A 22,171-nucleotide genomic window follows, 5' to 3' on the forward strand; every position below is an offset into this window, starting at 1 on the left:
TTAACAAAATTTTCCGAAATAATGTGCTATACCGTTAGTAATAAAAAAAAAGTTGGTACATTAGGCGGTACTGTAGACTAGAGCGAAGCTTTATACTTTATACCGCGAATACATGTTTTATGTATTTTAAAATTTTGGGACTTTTTCGATTTTTTGAACAGAATGTACAAAAATTTCTTAAAATAAGTAAGTAAACTTTGTAAATCGACGATTAAAAAAAATAGTAATAAAATTACTTTATTTAATTTTTAAAATATTTTTTAAAAAATACTGTGCTGACTGTACCACTTTTCTTGTGATCTGCGAAGATTGTAGTGGTACAAGTTCTGTCCAAAAAACTACAAACCATGAAGAAAGTTTCTCCATAGTAAATGCGATCATGCGACCAAATCGAATGTAAAGGGATTTTGTAATCTGTCAGTCTGTGCCACAGGACAAGCTGGTTGCTACAGAACGACGTTTCTGTTTAGGATCACTTTATCGTAGTCGGTGTTGTATTGTAACACTGCGTACTACAATGATATATGCAAGGCCAGAATCGCTCACTGTCGAAGAGCATTGGGCGGGGTTTTTTTAAACATATAGAAACTATATCGTATCTTAAATCCAAGCACAATTAGATAATATGAAATTATAATTTATTATTGGACGCCACCCCTGGTTTATCCTCGAAGGGGACGAGCAAAAAAAATTAAGATTTATCGAAGGTTTACAAGAAAACTATACTTTATTATTTCTTAGTAATGAACAAAAAGAAAACATTAAAAGTTATGTCATCCCAAAAGGATACCAAACTACCATTTCATGTTTACATTACCATAAACAAAAAAGCTTTGTATAGTATTAAATTAAGAATTAGTTATAAAGTAAATGAATATATATATATATATATATATATATATATATATATATATATATATATATATATATATTAACCTCAAATTTCGAAATTTGTTTACATTGAAAATAATATAGTTATTTATCAACTAGGAATAATAGAGAAAATAAACCCTTAAATAAAATTAGAACACTATATGAGTTCATAATCATTTCCGTTTTCTTGAAAGATATAATAAAAATTGGTACAACCTGAATCTGCTCTGTTTATTTTCTTATTTAATCAGTCAACCAAATGAAACCATTGATTCGGCTACATCCTATATCAATCCACCACCATCCTAGATAAGAGCGGTTAGGTATTCCATAAAAAAAATATGGCTATTGGGCCAGGATTTGGAATAACTCCATACCAATATTATCTTGAGACATGTATCAGAAATATATCAGCATTATAGCCTCTCCAATAAGGGTCTAAAAATAAATATTTATCTGAAATATGGACAAGAAAAGGATTTCTTAGCTCATCTCTAAATGAGACCCACTTCGAAAACACGTCTTAACGGTTGGACGTTCTTAAGAGAAAAGAGCGAGACGCTATTCTTGCGCTCTCTGAAAATTGGGTGTGAGTGACAAGTTGATGAATAGGCTCATCTACCGGATATATTTGGGAATTACAGAAGAATCCTTGAGTCGGCTACAGGTACTTGACAGATAGATGGGGTTAGTAGTTTTATTTAAAAAAAATAGTCGAAATTATAATGATTTTCTTTTAAATCTTTTGAAACGGTTACAGTATTGACCCCGTCGTATTTTGCCATTGAAGCAAAAACATGGGGGTGAGATTGCACTGGTGTCAAGAACATGTCCAGTGGACTCGGGAATGGAATAGAATTGTTTTCAGTGATGGGTCTCTATCTTGTTTTACGGCCAACGTGTTGAAAGACGGAAAATTAGATTTTTCCTAAAACATGAAATTGAGCTTACTCATCGTAGCAAAAGCCCAATTTTCCAACAGAATAATGACAGAGTTCTTAAGCAGCAGTCATTGCCAAGCTCCCTCATAACTGTCGGGCTATTAGTAGGTATTTGTTCGTAGCCAGATAGATCTGATCTTTCACCCATTGATTATGCATGGGTCACGATAGATGAGATTAAGTTCCTGGTTTATATGAAATATAATTCAAGTTACTTGGGACTTAATTCCTCATTAGACATTAATCACCTTATTTGACGAATGAGAATTGAGAAATTTGTTATCTTAAAGGGGTCTTAACTCATTATTAAAATTTCTAGACAAAGACCAAGGAAATTGTTTTCAAACTTTGGTCATTTGAAGTAGTTTGTAAGCAATTTGGACTACCAAAAACTTATGAACATATTTTGATGTCTAATCGGTGTATTATTTTCAATGGCATACAGCATATTTAATAACAAATTTCCATCAAGTAACGATCTTCTCAGATCTATATTAATGTGGGAAGACCAATATTGAAAATAAATAGGAAAATTGGTCCAGGTCGTAGAAAATTCTATAGTTATGAAAATTAAGTTGTATTTCCAACGTACCACATTTTGGAAAGTTGTCAATCATTTACACATCTAAATATATAAAGCATCCGGTGATTTAACCTTAGGAACTTGCGAGAAAACTGAACTAAAATTAATACGTATTGTGCAACCGGTAACCATATTTATTAATTGAGGGTTATCATAAGGACTATTAATTACAAGTTATAACGTATATTGGACACGGTGACCAAAAAACACATTTCTTTATTTCACTATTACTCTTTTTACTACTTTTAATTAAATACATTACGACATATTATGGTAACAGCTGAACAATGATACGTTATTTTCAATTTTAGATTAATTTATTGGATTGCTTTGTTTTGTTACTCATGTAATTTTTATATTTGTTCCAGCTGGTGATATATGCCCTTGCCTGGTATTACCCGATAGTTTCAAATCTGCACTGTCTCAAATGTTGGACGTGAGCCTGTTGAAAAATCCGGTATTTGTAATGATCGGAATTTCGAATTTGTTCGGAATGGCAGGATTGTACATACCTTTCGTCTACCTTGTTGAATGCGCTAAATTAGATGTAAGTATATAGATGTTTATGCTTCTATTTAGTATATTAGACTGGTTAAATATAAATTTATGTATGTATGATTGGCGTGAGAACTGCGAGCATAAGGTTAACATTAGGAAGACCAAATTCGTGATTATTAGCCGCACAAATTTAGATCCTGGGGTGCTAATCAGCCAATGAAGAGATCGAAAGAGTCAACAGATTCAATTCAGTTCGCGATCCACCAAATTATCTTCGCACAGGACAAAGACGGCTTAGAGTATGTGAATAATGTAAAAGAGGAGTACCAAAAATCAGCGAGTGACAATAAACTTAAACAAAACAGTATATAAAAGAGGAAATAATGGATCTTATTTTACGATAATATGGAAATAATAACATAAAAGAATGTGGGAAGTGTAAATACCTCAGAGCAATAATCAATAACGAAGGAAAAGATGGACATGGATGTTGGACATAAATATTGTAGAACATATAAAGTTTAAAACAATTTATAACAAATGTTTAATGTGAATTTCAATACATTGGTCAAAATTTATTTTGAAATATTTTACTCAAACATGTTTAAAAAAAACTTATTTATATATTACATATTCTATCTAATCTTCTTATTGCCCCGTCTCCTTTCGAAGATTGGCGATCCAGATGGCAATTGTAGCTTTGGAAACTGCTGAACGAAAGATTTCTGTGAATGAGAGGTCAAACCATCTCTCAGGTCTTTCAGACACGAGTTCTGGCGCGTTCCAACTGATCTTTTGTACTCCTGTACTCACTTTACCTTCCAATATGATTTGAAGTAATTCATATCTTTTACCTCTTAGCACATGACCCAAGTATTATATTTTCCTCACCTTGATTATGCTTAGTAATTCTTTTTGTTTACTTATGCGCCGAAGTTTCCCCACCGTTGATAACTTCTTATGTCCATGGAATTCTCAGCATCCGTCGGTATAAATCTCAAAGACTAATCTTATCTAATAAAGAAGTAACATTTAGTCTTTGTTATTTAAATTAGATAATCATATTGTGGCGTCAAAATTGTACAGTTAAATTATTTACACATGTGGGAGAGGTTATTTACACAATTTTAGTTTAGATTTTTTTCCTATTAAAAACATTACGATATGATATTTTCATATGTTGCAAATTTTTCTAACATTCACTTTTTGATCGAATTGATACTTTTCCCAAAATTGACATTTTTGTATAATGGTACAAAGTGTATCAATGTTCCCCACATGGAGGCAAGTTGATATTAGCTGGGGCAGGTTGAGACAAGTATATAAATGTTAAGAAAATGGAGTTTAAGGTAGAAATTAATCACTTAATAGAATATTAAAGTAATTTATATAACAAAAAGAAGTACAAAAGTGAAAGGAAAATATATTATTGATGTTATTCACACTAATTATGAGGTTTTTGTTCAAAACTTAGTCTGAATTGCTATTTCCAAAGTCAGAGGTACAATGAACACGAGTGTACATTTTACTGTCTGTGCCACATTCAATATGGGCCCATTTTTTCCATGGCATATACTGTATCCAATCTTGACCAAGTTTGGATTTCGAGTAAGGCTCCAAACATTTGAGACATAAGGTATCATCCCCTTCCTCAGACTCAAATTCAATCTTGATCATTTTCTTTAAAATTATTATTTTTTCATCTCATTTGTGCCAGTCTTGATAATTTTGTTTAACCTTTTTTACTTTTTCTATTGCAGCATTTTTTTGGCTTCTTTTTCTTCAGCTTACTGGAGGCTTGTAAGAACCGCAGATATCAAGGGTTTTTCTCATTTTTTATTATTTTTCCTCTTTTCAGCTTTTGGATAGGAACGAATTTGTTAAGGACTCGCCGTGAACAGGTGAATGGAAACATTCTTACTCATAGAAGACCTAGATTGGTGCTCCTGTGACTGTATATTATCAACGGTGCTAGTCCCAGCCTGGGTAGTTTCGACAGCGCTGTTTTGACAATTCATCTCTCTATCTGTAACTGAGCTTGACAATAAGTCAGCATCAGTAAACACGTCTTTGTTGTAGGGCGTAATTACTGTGGCTTGAAATCTAGAATTAATATTCGTAGGATGTATTTCTTTGGTTAGTGCCAATTTCACGATTCCAGGAATATCGTAAATTGTCACTGTTTTACCTGGACTGTTCGTCATCCAATCATCAACTGAAGCAAAATAAAATTTTTCAAAAGGTCCGTAGACTGATTTGTCAAGAGGTTCCAGGCGATGAGAAGTGTGAGACGGGGAGGACAACATGACGATAGATTTTCTTTATCAAAATTAAGTACTTCAATAGAAATATGTATGTGTGTATGTGTCAATAATATGAAAATCTCATCTCAGAAAACTAAAACAATAGTAGTCAGCAAAGAACCAATCAGATGTAAAATAAAAATTGATGGCATCAGTATTGAACAAGTAATGGGAATAAAATATCTGGGAATTACACTGTCCAGCTATGTAGACCTAGACAAAGAAGTGAGATCAAGTACAAAAAGCAAATAGACTGGCAGGATGCCTTAATAACACCTTATGGCGAAACAGACACATTAACACTGAGATGAAGTCAAGAGTTTATAAAGCCACTGTAAGACAAATAATGACATGTGCCTCTGAAACACTCTCTCAGACATACTCTCAGATATACTCTCAGACATACTCTCAGATGAGAGTACTGAGAAGAATTACAGGAATTACACTGAAAGATCAAAAGCGAAGTGAAGACACAAGAAAATGTAACGTACAGTGTATAACTGAATGGACACAAAATAGAAAAAAAGAATGGAATAACCACATAAGCAGAATGGAGAAGACCCGTGTCGTCAAAATAGCAAGAGATAAGTCACCAATCGGCAAAAGAAGTATTGGACGACCGCGCAAAAGATGGTGTGACAACCTTCGATAGAGGTATTAATCTGCCAATGAACAAGCAAAATTGCTTATAAAGAGGAAGAAGAAGAATAGAAAGATGTGATTCATGATTGTCCCAAACTAACAAACAAGGATGGTCTTTTGTAGATTTCACATAGTCTTGAAAATGTTTAATAAACTTAAAAATGATTCGAATGTAATCTATCCCGATAGGTAGAAAATTCCGATGCAGCCTGGTGTTCTGTTGTTGATAAAATGGTCTTTGAAAAACACTCGTGGAAAAACGAACATCGGAGGAACCGAATTTCCTATGGTGCTCATAGCCAAGACCATAGTAACCGTTTGCCCTCTCTCCCCTGACGTAGCTTTCCCTACCCACCGATTTCATCGACATTTAATATATCCTTGTTTTAAAATTTGTACTTTTCCAAAACGCATTTCAAATTATCAAAAAATAGGGCAACATTGGTTTTATTAAAGCTGGTTGCACGTCTAAGGCTCGTAGCTTAAGTCTCCCTGATTGATAGTCGATCGTGTCTTTTCATAAATAATGTGAACCAGTCCTTTGTAGCCATTTTATGGTGTAACCATGCATCAGGAACACCATTGACATTATTATTAGTCATAGCAAGTTCACAAGCTAATATTTTAATGTTTTGTGGAGTGAGTCCATAATAAATTTGCGATGAATGTATTATGTACTCTTCAAGTTCAGTCTCTATTTGATCTGGGAAAATTTGTCTTGGTTTAGAATGTCTTCATAGGCTTCCCAAAATTCTCAATTGGGATTCTTCCTCGATCCGTCTTCCTAGAATAGCTCCGCACCATATTTCTGTTTGAAAAGAATAATATATTAGACCCTATTAATGTGCCCGGCTCCTTGCATCAACTTGCCCCCATTGAATATTTGTGTCTCAAATCAAATTATCCTCTAAACCAAGAAGACTGAAAAACTGAAATTTTTACAAGCCACTCACCTTTAGATACACTATGAATTGTACTCAAAAATTACTTTGCACTAATGAAAACAAACATTCAATTATAAAACCTAGAGTGTTCCGTTAACATTAGGACTTCGTAAGGCACTGCGTCGCCATAAACAGAAGCTTCTACTCACTCATTTTCCATCTAGGCATGTGCGCCCACTGTTCCTGTGTATCAACTTGCCCCGCTCTCTCCTATTAATGAAACACTCTATATAAATATTTGGATTTTGTAATACAAAACACTGCAGTTCAAAGAGAGAGTCTAGGCTAAGAAAAAAAGCCATTATGTTGATTATATTATGTGGACAACACTTTTACGATAGGGAGCCGTAGGAAAGATGAACTTCATAATAATTCTTAAATTTGAAAAATTCACTAAATCTCAAGATTCATCACGGATCTTAAGCTTCACTTCGTTCACCATGGAAATAGAGAGCAACAAGCAGATTGTACTTTTTGTTTTAGTAAAAGAGAAATTGCACGGAAAATACATACAGTACAGAAGAACATAAAGTAAACCGAAAACTAACGCCCACCGAACGATATGTGAGCAACAAGTCCAATCACCATCCTAAACAAAATAAGGGTTAAAAAGGGCTGCAGATCGAGTCGAAAAATATTAGTAAAACATGACATTGAGTCCATCTTCGAACCTAACCTAACCAACGAAGACAATAAAAGAAATTTTAAGATCGGCCAAAGTTCCAAAAGAACCGTTGTCTACTTCAGCAATTTACCGCATTTCCTGAGGTTATGGAACTGGAACAATAAAACCTAGTGTAAATACTCGAATTTTGAAAAATTTGAATTGAAAAATTTCAATACCAATTCCGATACCGATGTCGATTTCAATACCGGGCCAACCGACAGATCTCTGGAGGCGTATGACAGATACAAATAGCTCAGGTACTCATGGAGGAAGATCATTAGTGAACGACAAAAACGATAGGTAACGTATACATGCACTACCGCATTACTTTTGATAATATCTGCTACAGTTGCAACAGTTGCAGACGAAACGCAAGGAACGAACAAACATACAACGGCCCATAAACCCCAATAATAATGTTACAAACTTATTTTTTACTTTTGATGACTTTCTTTGTTTTGTAATCACTTATATGTTTTTTTTTGGCTATGGTTTATTTTGTATAACATGAAAAATTTTATTTTAGGGAATTGATTCTTCTAAAGCATCTTTTTTGCTTTCCATTATCGGTATAACAAACACTGTGGGTCGTCTGGTATGCGGATACATAGCTGATTTTCCACAAGTCAACGCACTTTTTGTTAATAACTGTTGTTTAATTATATCTACGATAGCTGTAGCTTTAACTCCCCTTTGCCACACGTATGGATTGTACGTCACTGTAGCAATCTTTTTCGGAATCGCAGTATGTAAGTATCACGTATGTTATTTTTTAAAAGTTAATTCATAGGTTTAAGTGACGTTAGCCAAAAATAATGATTTATAATAAAGAGAAATGTGCGTTTTAATTTAGAGTTGTATTACTTTTTATGACAATGTCAATAAAAACATGCAATTTTCATTAAAATAGCCAAATAAACAATTTCATATTTCTAGACATCTCTCGACTTCTCTCTTTACCTTTATTCTTATGCCGGGTTGGCTTCCAACGATCCTTCAGTCTTGAGTTTCTGATTTTAGAATCATTGTGTGGCCCCACCACGCCCCTAGACTCGACATAAAATTTGTCAGTCACCCATTTACCTATCATAAGTTGTTATTACATCATAAAAATATCTTTCTCACAATCTTCCGAAACTAACATTCTCATTCAGTGACTACCAAAAACCTATCATAGTCTGTCATACGCTTTCCAAGATCAATGAATACCAGATGAGCATTTGTTTCTTTATTTTATATTTTTTGATCGGCTGCCCTCTAATGAAACTTATGTGTGCTGTTGCTCTAACTTATATACATCGAAACCAATTTTAGGGTATTTCGGTTTCCTCTTGTATCTGTCTATGAGTTACCCTCTCCCTTATTTTCATGACATGACTAAGTAGTTATTGCCCTGTAGTTTGTACATTGTTAAACATATCCTTGGTTTTTGTATACAGACGCTAAGATAAGGAAGCGTGTTGACTATGAGCTGATTAATGCTTGTTTTCCGCAATACTTCAGCCCTATTAGCACTTGTTCTCCTGATACATACACATGTTGCCTTTTGTTTGACCGGGTATATTTTTTCAGTGAGAGTTATGTTGCCTACAGATCCAGGCTTTTTTTAGTCGCGAATGATGCTTTTAAGTGCCCCCATTGAATAACTGTGCATATATTTATCCGCTTTTGTTCGAAAGCCATCATGGTAAGATTGTTCTCTTGCACTGTGCAAGATTGTAATATGTAGTGGAATAAAACTGTTTATGTTTCCACCACTTCCGAATATTCCGACACCCAACCTTTCTGCAATTTTAGCCCCGTGTGTGTACCAGGTATAACTCTTGGAAAGGTACTTTAGACCTTTATCTGGATACCATATGGTCAGAAATCATTATCCATTCGGTATCTCTAATTTCATTTAAAATTTTACTATGTCCTGATCTAACCGTTATGCTGTTTATGTTTTCTTATAGTCTATAATATTCTATTCTCACTTCCCCCTTTTTATCTATGCCTAAAAAGGTCTAAAGGAGGTAGGTACAGTAGGGCCTTCATAGCTGCCCTTGGTGTGGTCATCGTAGCCCCTGTGGATCCAAAGCAAGAATCATGTAGTTGTGGTTGTACTAACATGTTATAAAAAATCCAATGTAACATATCCAGTTTTAAACCCCAAATTTTTCCCTGAGTACGTGTGGCTACCATTAACGTACTTAGTTAGCGCTCTCTTGCTAATTTCATGTATTAAGTTTAAAGTTTTTCGAGAGAGTCCTGCTCGATACGCATACTGTTCCTATGTATGGGATTTTCAATAAAAACACCATTCCTAATGTGCCCATCGAGAAGTTTTTCTAGAGTCTTCAGTACGAATGACATCAGATATATATATATATATATATATATATATATATATATATATATATATATATATATATATGTATATATATATATATATATATATATATATATATATATATATATATATATATATATATCTGATGTCATTCATGCCTATATTATCATACATAATTTTTTGTCTGGAAGGTCATTTCTCTTCTATAGGACTATTGGATAAATCTTGTAAGGACTCGGTGATTTATATGACTTACATGAGTTTATTGTCAATTAGATTTTGTCCTGGTTTACCACTTATTTTGCAACACGTCCGTTTTCAATTTTGAAATTTCGATTTCCAATTTGGAAATCATTTTCAAAAAAAATATAAATTAAGAATTAAGAAATTTTTAAGCTATAAATGTTTATCATTGTCGCTTTGTGTCAGTCAGTTTGACAATTGACTTACTTGACCTCGATCTTGTAGACAAATAGCCACGTTTTTTGAGTTGAAATTCTGACGGTGGTTTTGTACCCTCGGATTGATATCAAATTTTGCTTTTTGACTCTATCTATGACCTTCTATTAAACTATTAATGTTGCATCTTCTTTTCGTATTGGTAACCAGAACCTGCTACATCCTATTGTTGGGCTTGCTACACATTTTTCTTCATTATAAGTAAGATAAGGACTGTTGCTTTGATTCTTCTCTTTTTGCTGTCTGCTTCTTTCATGAATATTGATGTATCTTTCCATTATACTCTGTGCTCATTATCCCAGGCATGTCTGCATATCTGGGATCTGTCGAAGTCTCTGTTTTTTCCCTATATTATTATAACAATTAGTGATCTTGAGGTTTCTCTCGCTTAAAGTGTGTTGTTTGGTTTGGTTTAGTTTTGGACATTATAGATCTCAGTGTGTTGGTTGTTTTGAATGTTGTGATATTGTATTTATTTCCTATAAGTCAACTGCCAAATTGGCTTCCACAAAACGCCAATGATAAACATTTATAGGTTAACAATTTCTTAATTCTTAATTTATATTTTTTTGAAAACGATTTCCGGATTGGAAATCAAAACGTCAAAAACAAATGTAAAATATAATTTTCATTACAATCAGATGTGGATTAATCCCAAATAAATACAATATTTACCTTAAAGATGCCACCAACAAAATAGTTTCAGAACAAAAATAATATATGTGTCAACAGTTGTGATTTAATACATAACAATTAGTTAACAGAAGATTTAGATAGAACTTCTTGCCAATAAATGAGTAGAAAGTCCTTTGTTAATACTGAAAGATATAAATTTAAAGTTCATATTTAAATTGTTTCATGCTTACATATATTACATTGGTAATTTAAAAGTTAAAAATACTAAGTAATTTCGGAAGTCATTAGTAATGAAGAAAACATATTAAAAGTCGTTTTCCTCAGAAATTTGAAAGAAATCCGTCTTTCCGGATGTTTTTTCCTATTTTTGACTCTTAGTTATATTTTATACTTTCAATTTGTGATTGGATAACTAAACTAATGAAACAGTTATTTTAAATTGGTTTTTGTTATGAACTAACCCAACCTTACCAACACTCCGATGTAGCAACTGATCCTGACAAGTTTCAATGTAAGTTTTCATTATAATTAATGATTTCCGATATCAGGTAACATGTATTTTCTCTTTTAAATTACCATTTGAATAATGTGCGTATATATGAAACAATTTAATGTTGGCCCAGTAATCCTTCCTAATAATTACCATTCATTTTTTCATATTTTATTTTAAACGAGCTGTTTAACTTTTTAGCTGGTTACATCTCTTTAACTTCAATCATCCTAGTGGATCTACTTGGCTTGGAAAAGTTAACCAATGCGTTTGGTCTTCTGATTCTTTTCCGAGGAGCTGCAGCCATAATTGGTTCTCCGCTAGCAGGTGCCTTATACGATGCAACCAATTCCTACGATGTACCTTTCTATGTCGGAGGGGGTCTTTTTGCCATTTCAGCCATTACTAGCTTCATAGGTAAATATTGCTTATTTATTATTGTACATTTTAGATTTAGATCAATGTGATGTTGGGAACCGGTGTGAAATGAAAGAACTACTTCTTCCATTTCGCGGAGACAAATTTAACAAATTTGTTTCAAAGAACATTTATTAACAGTCACCTACATTTAATGTATATGTTGTCGTATGTAGGTATACCTACAACATCAACGGACAATGACAACAATAATGCCCGTCGTGAATGAATGATATCAAGCGTGAAAACTGAGTGTATGAAAACAAATTATTTTTATGACAAGGGTGACGCGTAGGGTGCCTCTACACTTCTCGGGGAAAAGCAAAGGATGACGGGGAATTTCAATAAAAATTTCCTTTTATCTCTGGTCTCACCTCTTTTCTTTATTTTATATACAGTGTGGCGCGATAAATTTTGATAAAGTAATGGCGGATATAGTTACGTTAAAAATCTAAAATTACGAAGCCATAGGTTTTGGATGACGCTGAGTTGAAATATAATGTCGTCCTGAATGTGGCGGTTATATCGGAAGTAGACGTCAACTTTCTTATTTTAAATAGAACCTAATATTTTTAGTTTTATTTTAGAATTCTCAATGAAATCTATATTAATAAAAATGTATGTCCGAAATGTTTGTACGAGCATCAATTTAGAACGACAATTCTTTTTTTGTTGTGTTTGTTATTATCAGGAGAAGGTTTTTGTAAAAGACAATTTTCAAAAAATTGTATGGAAAGACAATTTGTATGAAAAACAGTTTTTCTGTAATTTTAAATCACAACTAATAGATTGCGTCATACTATGACTAACAAAGTAAGTTGCTATGATTAACAAAATAAGTAAGAGTTATTGAAGACGTATTTTATGTCATCCTTTATATTATAATATTCTTTAAATAACATTTTAATTAAATTCAACCTTTTACTCTTTTCAATGATCTTATTTTAATTGTTAATGTATGATTAGGTATATAAATAACAAATAGGATCTTACAGGCATTTATGGGTTATTTTTATATCATAAAAAAATATTTAATGTCATTTGTCAAAATAAAAGTCTAGCGATAACTCTCTCTTAGACATGAAGTGTACTTTAGTAATGGATTCTGTAATAAAGGTGACTGTCATCTTACGGTTTTAATAACTCCCTAATGTCAGTATTGATAGATTGAGATGATTGACAAATAATAACGATGAAGTTTCAATATAACAGATGGGAAGATATGTCAATGAGGCGGTTTGGAGAATAAAATATATAATAAAATCAAATCTTGAATTTGAAACAGGTCCGCAGTATGCTAATTCAAGTGTTTGATCTGTCTTTTATTTTATAGCTTAATATAACTTTCAAAGAAAATTTATTACGCCCCAATAATATTTGATAGTAAATAAATAAATGCTTACAAAAAAGAACAACAGTTACAAAGAGAACAACAGTTTAACACTAAAGCATTTCTCGAAATGATTCATACAAATTTTCCATAATTTAATCAACAACAAAGGATTGTGTATGATACTTTGATAGAAGTTGTGAACATTGGATCTGGTGGAATTTACTTCCTTGATGCTGAGGATGGACAGAAAACAAATTGCTAATTTTATTGTTATTGACAAGGATCAGATCGCAGTAATTATAGCGTTGGTTTTATCTGGAATATCTGCCACTTTATTGAAAGGCAAACGAATTACAAATTTTGTCTTGAAATTACCATTAAACATCCAAATTAATGAAGCACCAGATTGCAACATCGTAAAAAATAGAGCAATGGCGAATATTTTACAGGTATGCAAATTAATAGTTTAGGATGAATGTACATTGGCCCGCAAGAGGGCATTACAGGAACTGAACAGAACTTTGAAGAACATTCGTGACAATCAATAACATTTTTGGTGGAGCCATGATCCTATTTTCAGACTTCTTTATTTAATACTTATTCACCAATGAACTGCTGCAGACGAATCAAACGCGTGCCTAACATCATCCAAGTTGTGGCGGCATATAAAGCTGCTCCAATTGACAAATAACATGCGAGTGTTATTGCAGCAAGATCAAAGTGCAATTGTGTTTTCGAAGCAGTTGTTAGACATTGAAAATGTTAAACTCGCTATTGACACCTCTACCGGATTCATTTCATTATGTACCCAGAGATATCTGTTTCTTAACGGACTCGAAAGAGGAGCTTATTGAACTTTGATACATTATGTAATTTTAAGGTTTGGCGGGTCAGCTAGTTTTAGAGAAAAATAGTCCATATTGAATAACGATATATCCATTAATTAATATCCATTTGGACAGAATAAACGAGTACAGTCAACAGTACGGACTAAACATTAATACCCACAAAACCAAACAAATGATTGTCAGCAAGGAGAATATAAATGGGGCTCATCTATACATTAATGGGACGCAGATAGAGCGAGTAAAACAGTATTGCTACCTGGGAACTATTATAAACGAACAGTGGAGCAATGTACAGGAAATAAAGTGCCGCATAGGAAAGGCAAGAACGGTCTTTAACAAAATGAGCGCCATCTTCAAAAGTCACAACATATCCCTGGATACAAAAATGAGACATTTGAGATGCTATGTTTTCTCTGTGTTGTTGTACGGGGCGGAGGCATGGACGCTTACAGACACCACTATTAAAAAACTTGAAGCATTTGAGATGTGGCTTTATAGAAGAATGCTGAGAATATCATGGACAGCAAGGATCACGAACAAGGAAGTTCTAGAAAAAATGAAGAAGGAACCAGAGATTGTGTTTACGATCAAACGCATAAAATTGCAATATCTGGGACACGTTATGAGAAATCAGCACCGTTACTCCCTGCTGCAGTCTATATTGCAAGGTAAAGTCAAAGGTAAGCGAGGACCCGGTAGAAGGAGAATATCATGGCTGCGGAATTTAAGAACATGGTTTAAGAAAACCTCAACGGAGCTGTTTCGAGCCGCAGCGAGCAAGGTCATGATTGCCAATATGATTTCCAACATCCGAAACGGATAGAAACCAGAAGAAGAAGATATCCATTAATAACGAGGTTAGTGCCGTGAAATTGTCACCAATAAATAACAAGTGCTTGCCCGTGAACTTCTTATATCCAACTTATTGATATTTCATACAGGATGTTTCAAACTTGGCCGCCAACATGCACAATTTAAATCATTTATTAGTTGCTTACTTTATATAGAACACAAACACTTTGGAGATATTTCATTATCTAAGTTAAAACATAACAACTCACTAAATTATTTTAACATTAGTAAAGGGTAGACCATGGCTGTCAAAGATTTGATACTTAGAACGTCAATTGTTTATATGTTGGATTTACTAATGATGATTTTTAAATCTTATTATTTATGGAGAGTGTAATAGAACGGAATAGCGGAATAAATCACTAGACAATGACATAAACGAAATTAATGTTTTAGGTTATTTTACGGTCTCTTCAAATGTCTACGTTAGAGCTTGTGAGGAAGATCTTACTTTGTTGACGAGAACAATTCATGGCATTTACAAAAAGGAACACACAAATGGAAACCATTTTATCATTTGGTGCAACAGTTAAGCCCGCCACTCACGTTCCAACACCGCAGTACGATTTTGTCGAATGCCACAAAATTGAACGGAATTTGAAGGTGTATTTGCACCATTCGACCAAATCGGCGCGATTTGACGGCAGACAACAAGTCAGTCTGTAGCAGTACGACAGAATTGGTTGGGTCGTAAATTTGATCGTGTATATTGTGACAACGACAAAATCGTACGACTGCAAAAAAATCATTTGCTGGTAAATTTCGAAAATGGCTTATAGCTGGGAGTTTTTAAGAAATTTCTTTGACATTCATAAAGAACAAGAATGGCTTTGGAAAATAAAATCGACATTATATCATGATAAAACCGCTAGAAAAAAAGCTGTGAATATTTTGGTTGCTAAAAAGTGAAAGCAGATACTAATGAAGAGTTGGTAAAAAAGAAAATTAATAATTTTAACATTATAAAAAAGGGAATGCAAAATCGGTACTTGTGTGTTCCCATCCGATTTTCAATATTATTGTACTGCAATTGCATTCGACAAAATCGTACTGCGCCGTTGGAACGTAAGTGGCGGGCTTTACATTTATGTGATCTTCATTGAAGGGTACAATTCTGTGAATGGTTTTTAATGAAGATTAAATAGGATGAAAACTTCATCAAAAAGTTATATGGTCTGATGAAGCAAAGTTTAGCAAGAATGGATTATTTAATCGACATAATTCCCATTTTTGGTCTAATCAAAATCGAAATGTTAGTAGAGAACGTTATTTCCAAGATAGTTGGAGTTTTAATGTTTTTTTGTGTAATAAAATTTTATATAGTAAATTTAAATGGTGAAAGTTATTGCCACCTTTTAGAAGAAGCTATACGACCGACGTTACTTACTTTAAGAAATGGAAAAGCGTCTTCATCTTGTTATCAGCAAGATGGAGCACCTCCTCATAACTTTGAGTATATTGTTCAACATATTTACATGTTTTTAGGGTAGATGGATTGCCAATCAGGGTCTGTTTCGTTGGCCAGCTCGCCCTCTTGACTTGGCTCCTTTAGATTTTGACATTTGGGGTTACATTAAAAATCAAATACCTACATATTTTCCAAACCTAAGTCTTACTTACTTTTAATTCTCACCCGACCTTATTTCCACAATTTCAATACCTAACTTAATGAAAAGTATTCATAAATATAAGTAGATGGTGGTAATTTTCAAAACTTATTATAAAACTTCATTTGTTTAATAATACATGTAGTTATTTTAGTTTGTAAATTAGCTAATTAAATTAATACCAAATACCTACAACTTTTTTAATGATATCCAATTAATAATCCTTTCATGCTATTGGTTACTTTTCAGAATTAATAACTTATGAAAAAATAATAAAATATCAACTTAAATAATGGAAATCATGGCCTACCCTAAACAATGTAGCGGAAAATATAATAAAATACAGGGTGTTATTGATATTTCGATTTTTTCAAAATGTTAAAAAAATCCTAGTCTACATTGATTACGATATCTCTATTAATAACGAAACTATTGACTTAAAATTGTAACCAATAATGACCAAGCTCTTGCCCGTATCTCCATATTTCCAACTTATTGATATTTTATACACGATGTTTGAAACTTAACCGCCTATATGTGCAATTCAAATCATTTATAAGTTGCTTACTAAAGAGAATCTCGATAATACTTTATTTTTGTGTATAGGACATTGTTATCTAAATTCAGAAATTGTATCTAAAATTTCATGTAGAATTCGGAAATAAAATAAAAAATATTAGGTTCTATTTAAAATAACAAAGTTGGCGTCTACTTCCGGTATAACCAAAAAAATAACCAAAAAAATAACCAACAAAAAAACTTACATGATTAAGCGTTTTTAAGTGTAACCGCTGAAGCTTCAGTGTAAACTTTCAAAAAAGGACAAAAAACTTACACTTTCTGTGTAAACCTGAATTGATATTATTACAGTTGAGCCCTAATAATTCTATTTTTCTTTTTACAATTTAAAATTTATGCACGTTATACAGTTTGTCTCTATTTTTCTTTTATTTTTAAACAATATATATGGTTTCTTAATTGATTATTGTTTCTTCCTCGTTAAGCTTGCCATGATCCTCTGTTTCTTTGGAATCTGCTTCCGTTATAATATTCTTTTCGTACGTATTCATTTGTATTTCTGTAATCGTTATTCTTATATTCTTCTTGTTGTGATGTATCAAAAAAGTATTTTAATAATCTTTGGATTAATGTTTGTAAACACTCGGTGTATGGCGTGTTGCCAATATTGATTATTACAATAAAGTTGAAGTCGTTGCTATCGAACGAAACATGGCGTTTGTTGTTTCAATGTACCCCAGAAAATCCTCACTTCCACTATAATTTTCAAGAGGTTATGGGTCCAGCATTCAGTTTTAAAGTTCTATAACCTGAAGGTATCAGTTGTGAGTTTTTTTTGGTAAAGTAGTCACGTAGGGTCGAGTGAAATTCTCAGTTTGTTTTGTGGACTGAAAATGGCGGCTACGAATTATTTAGCCAGTGTGCCAAAATTAATGGGTCGCGAGAACTACGATGATTGGTCTTTTGCGATTGAAAACGTTTTTGTGCTTGATGGTTTATCGAAATGCCTGGAAGAAAATGGTGAAACAAATGCAGACACGCAGAATAAAGCGAGGGCAAAGCTATGTTTATCCATTGATCCATCCATTTATGTGCATATTCGAGAGGCGGCAACGGCATTGGATGTGTGGATAACATTAAAAAAACTGTATGGCGAGAAAAGTTTTACACGAAAAATTGATTTACTTAGGACTCTCATAAGTTTGCGGTTGGATAATTGTGACAGTATGGAGAATTATATAGGGCAGATGATTGAAACAGCCCGGAAATTAACTCGGAGTGGATTCGAAATTACTAGTGAGTGGATTGGTTCATTGTTGCTTGCAGGATTGCCAAACAGATTCACCCCAATGATAATGGCACTGGAACATTCTGGAATTCAAATTACAGGGGATGCAATAAAGTCCAAGTTAATTGATATGCAGAAAGATGGAACTGGTAGGAACGCGGGCAGCGAGAAATCTACTGGTAGTGCTTTTGCCAGTCAAGGCAAGTTCCGAAAACATCCCAAAGATGGCGGTGGCAGTGTTAAAAATGACAATAAAGAACATGTGATTTGTTTTGGATGTAAACAAATAGGTCATTACAAAAACAAGTGCCCAGTTTTGAAAAGGGATTTTGAGAGTTTTCGAAAACAGCAGAGAAAACCGGAGGATAAGAGTGCTTTTAGTGCGGTCTTTTTAAATGGTGAATTTAACAATTCAGATTGGTATATTGACTCTGGAGCAAGTGTGCATTTAACGTCAAGAAATGACTGGATAAAAAATGCATCCCAGGATATACAGCTCAAAGAAATTTTAGTAGCCAACAATGAAAAAATGCCAGTGTTGTGTGCTGGAGAAGTAGAGTTAACTACAGTAAGTAGCAATAAAAACTTTGACATTGTAGTTAAAAATGTTCATTATGTACCCAATATTACAACCAATTTACTGTCAGTTAGCCAGTTGATTTTAAATGGTAACAAGGTTGTTTTTAACCAGAAGGGTTGTGAGATTTTTAATAGTAAAGGTACAAGTGTGGCTACAGCTGATTTGATTAATCAAGTGTATAGACTTAATTTTGTCAAGTCTCAGCCAGTGGCGTTCTCTATGTATGCTCAGGACTGTTGTGATTTGTGGCATAGACGTTTTGGTCACATCAACTTTAGAGATTTGGGTATAATGAGGGACGGAGCAGTTGAGGGCTTGAACTATAAAGGGCGGGCAAGTTTGCATAATATGTGTCAAGTGTGCTGTGAGGGAAAGCAGACTCGGTTGCCATTCAAGAGTAGTGGAAATAGTGCTGCAGCATTGCTCGAGGTTGTGCATGGTGATTTATGTGGTCCCATGGAGATGATGTCCATCGGAGGATCTAGATATTTTTTGGTTCTTGAAGATGACTTGAGTAAGATGGTTTTTGTTTATTTTTTAAAATACAAAAGTGAAGCTCTAGATAAGTTTAAGGAATTTAAATTGCTAGTTGAGAACCAAAAAGGGCACAAAATCAAATGTTTTAGGTCTGACAACGGAGGAGAATTTTGTAGTGCTGACTTTGAATCTTTTTTAAGTAGTAATGGTATAACACATCAAAAAACAAATCCTTACACCCCAGAGCAGAATGGTACTTCGGAGAGAATGAACCGTACCCTGGTGGAGAAGGCGAGGTGCTTACTATTCGATGCAGATTTTCCTAAGCAGTTTTGGGCTGAAGCCATCAATACTGCTGCATACTTAAGGAACAGATCTGTGGTCAGAGGTCTTGAAGGTAGAACACCATATGAATTCTTCTATAGTAAAAAGCCAGATGTGAGTCATGTTCGAATCTTTGGTAGTGAGGCAATGGTTCATATACCCAAAGAAAAAAGGCAGAAGTTTGACAAAAAGGCAAAGAAGATGTTCTTGGTTGGTTATGGTCAAAATGTGAAGGGCTATAGGCTCTATGATCCCATTAAGAAGAGTGTAATTACCAGTAGAGATGTGGTCATTAATGAAAAACCAAAGCTGCTGAAAAACTTTGATTTCTTAGGATCACCAAGCAATGATATTGCAGTGACAGAGGTATTACCTCAAGTGGGGGATCCAGACCAAGGTAAATTCCCAGATAGACTGTCAGATGAGGAAGAATACCATGATGTTTTGGATGATGACCTCGGAGATGATTCAAATGACTCAGAGTATGTTCCAGACATAGTGATCACACCAGAAATACCAAGTACATCAAGACGATCCGACAGAACCAAGAAGCCTAAGGTCTTCAAAGACTATGTGACATTTCAATGTCATAAGCAGCAGGAAGTAGATCTGGAAGATATCCCATCCAGTGTGTCAGAAGCTCTATCCAGACCAGACTCGGCCAGATGGAAGAGGGCCATGGATGAAGAGATGCTATCTTTTGCAGAAAATGAGGCATGGGAGTTGGTCGATACTCCAAAAAGTGGAACTTTGGTTGAGTGCAAGTGGGTTTTCAAACCAAAGTTGATTGTGATGATCAGGTGTGTTATCGGGCTCGTTTAGTGGCTAAGGGGTACACTCAACGTGAAGGTGTGGACTATGAGGAGACGTTTTCTCCTGTAATAAGGTATTCAAGTTTACGATTGTTGTTAGCCTTATCTGTAAAGTTAGATTTAGATGTTATTCACTTGGACGTGAAGACAGCTTTTTTTAAATGGTGACTTGCAAGAAACAGTGTTCATGCGTCAACCAGAATGTTATGTTCTTAAAGGTAATGAAAATAAAGTTTGTCATTTAAAAAAGGCCATTTATGGATTAAAGCAGTCTTCTCGAGCCTGGTATCAAAAAGTGAATGAAATTTTGATTAGCCTAGCATTTAATAAATCAGATTATGAGTCATGTGTCTATATTAAAAAAATTGATAAGAGTTTAGTTGTAGTGGCTCTATATGTTGATGATTTTATAGTTTTCAGTAATGATAAGGTCCAAACTGATTTATTAAAGGCAGAATTATGTTCAAAATTTAAAATTAAAGACTTAGGTCAGTTAAAATTGTGTCTTGGTATGAAGATTCATAGGGATAAAGATACTATTAGATTAGACCAGAGTGCATATATTGATCAGTTATTAAGAAAGTTTAATATGGAGGAGTGCAATGTTGTGAGCTCACCAATAGATAATTTTGATTTTACAGAAAGTAATTGCTTAGAAAAAGTTGAAAATCCTTTATATCAGAAATTAATTGGTAGTCTAATGTTTTTAGCAGTTTTGACAAGACCAGATATTGCATATAGTGTAAGTTTTTTGAGTCAATTTAATAAAAGTCATAATGAGTATCACTGGAAATGTGCTAAAAAGATATTGAGGTATTTGAAGGGGACTAAAGACATTTGTTTGACTTATAAAAGGGATGATTTGGATTTAACAGGGTTTGTTGATGCTGATTGGGCCTTAAATAAGTTAGATAGAATATCTTACACAGGTTTTGTTTTTAAACTTTCGGGTGGTGCGATTTCTTGGAAGAGTGTTAAACAGAAATCAGTGGCTCTTTCTAGCACTGAAGCGGAGTATGTAGCTTTAGGGGAGGCTACTAAGGAAGCCATTTACTTAAGGAATTTGTTGTCAGAAATTCAAGGAAGACTGGATTCAGTTGTTCTGTATAATGACAATCAAGGGCCTCAGAAGTTGTGCATAAATCCAGTATTTCATGAAAAGACAAAACATATTGACATTCGCCACCATTTCATCAGAGAGGCTATCCAAAATAATGTTATTGAGTTGAAGTATTTGAGTACTGATGAAATGTTGGCTGACATCCTTACTAAAGGGTTGAAAAATGTTAAAAATTCTAAATTTAGGCTAGGTTTGGGTTTGAAAGTTTAGATATTTTTTGATAAGTGGGGGTGTTGTGATGTATCAAAAAAGTATTTTAATACATGTAGCGCCATCTTTGGATTAATGTTTGTAAACACTCGGTGTATGGCGTGTTGCCAATATTGATTATTACAATAAAGTTGAAGTCGTTGCTATCGAACGAAACATGGCGTTTGTTGTTTCAATGTACCCCAGAAAATCCTCACTTCCACTATAATTTTCAAGACTTCTTTCCTTCTGTCGAAATTGTTTTTGTATCCTTATGTTATATTTATTCTCCCACCTTTATACGTTTTGTCCATATGGTACATTTCTCTGAAGTCTCCGTTCGTGCAAGTGTATAACTTGCTCATCTTATCTTAATCGCGGTCGGCCAACCTTGTTTTTTCCTGTGCTCTGGTTTAGAATTTCATTTTTGCTAGTCT

General features: G+C 33.8%; 1 protein-coding gene across 3 annotated transcripts in view; it reads left to right on the forward strand.

The window, feature by feature from the left end:
• Positions 1 to 22,171, forward strand: part of LOC140452573 (monocarboxylate transporter 14) — a 194,535-nt gene that overhangs the window by 158,169 nt on the left and 14,195 nt on the right. For all 3 annotated transcript variants that reach the window (XM_072546899.1, XM_072546902.1, XM_072546909.1), the window contains 3 exons: positions 2,766 to 2,944; positions 7,978 to 8,200; positions 11,570 to 11,785. In XM_072546899.1, coding sequence (XP_072403000.1) covers positions 2,766 to 2,944; positions 7,978 to 8,200; positions 11,570 to 11,785 — 618 coding nt within the window. The remainder of the gene's footprint in view (positions 1 to 2,765; positions 2,945 to 7,977; positions 8,201 to 11,569; positions 11,786 to 22,171) is intronic.

The sequence above is a fragment of the Diabrotica undecimpunctata genome, chromosome 1, assembly GCF_040954645.1.
Source record: "Diabrotica undecimpunctata isolate CICGRU chromosome 1, icDiaUnde3, whole genome shotgun sequence".
Taxonomy (NCBI): Eukaryota; Metazoa; Arthropoda; class Insecta; order Coleoptera; family Chrysomelidae; genus Diabrotica; species Diabrotica undecimpunctata.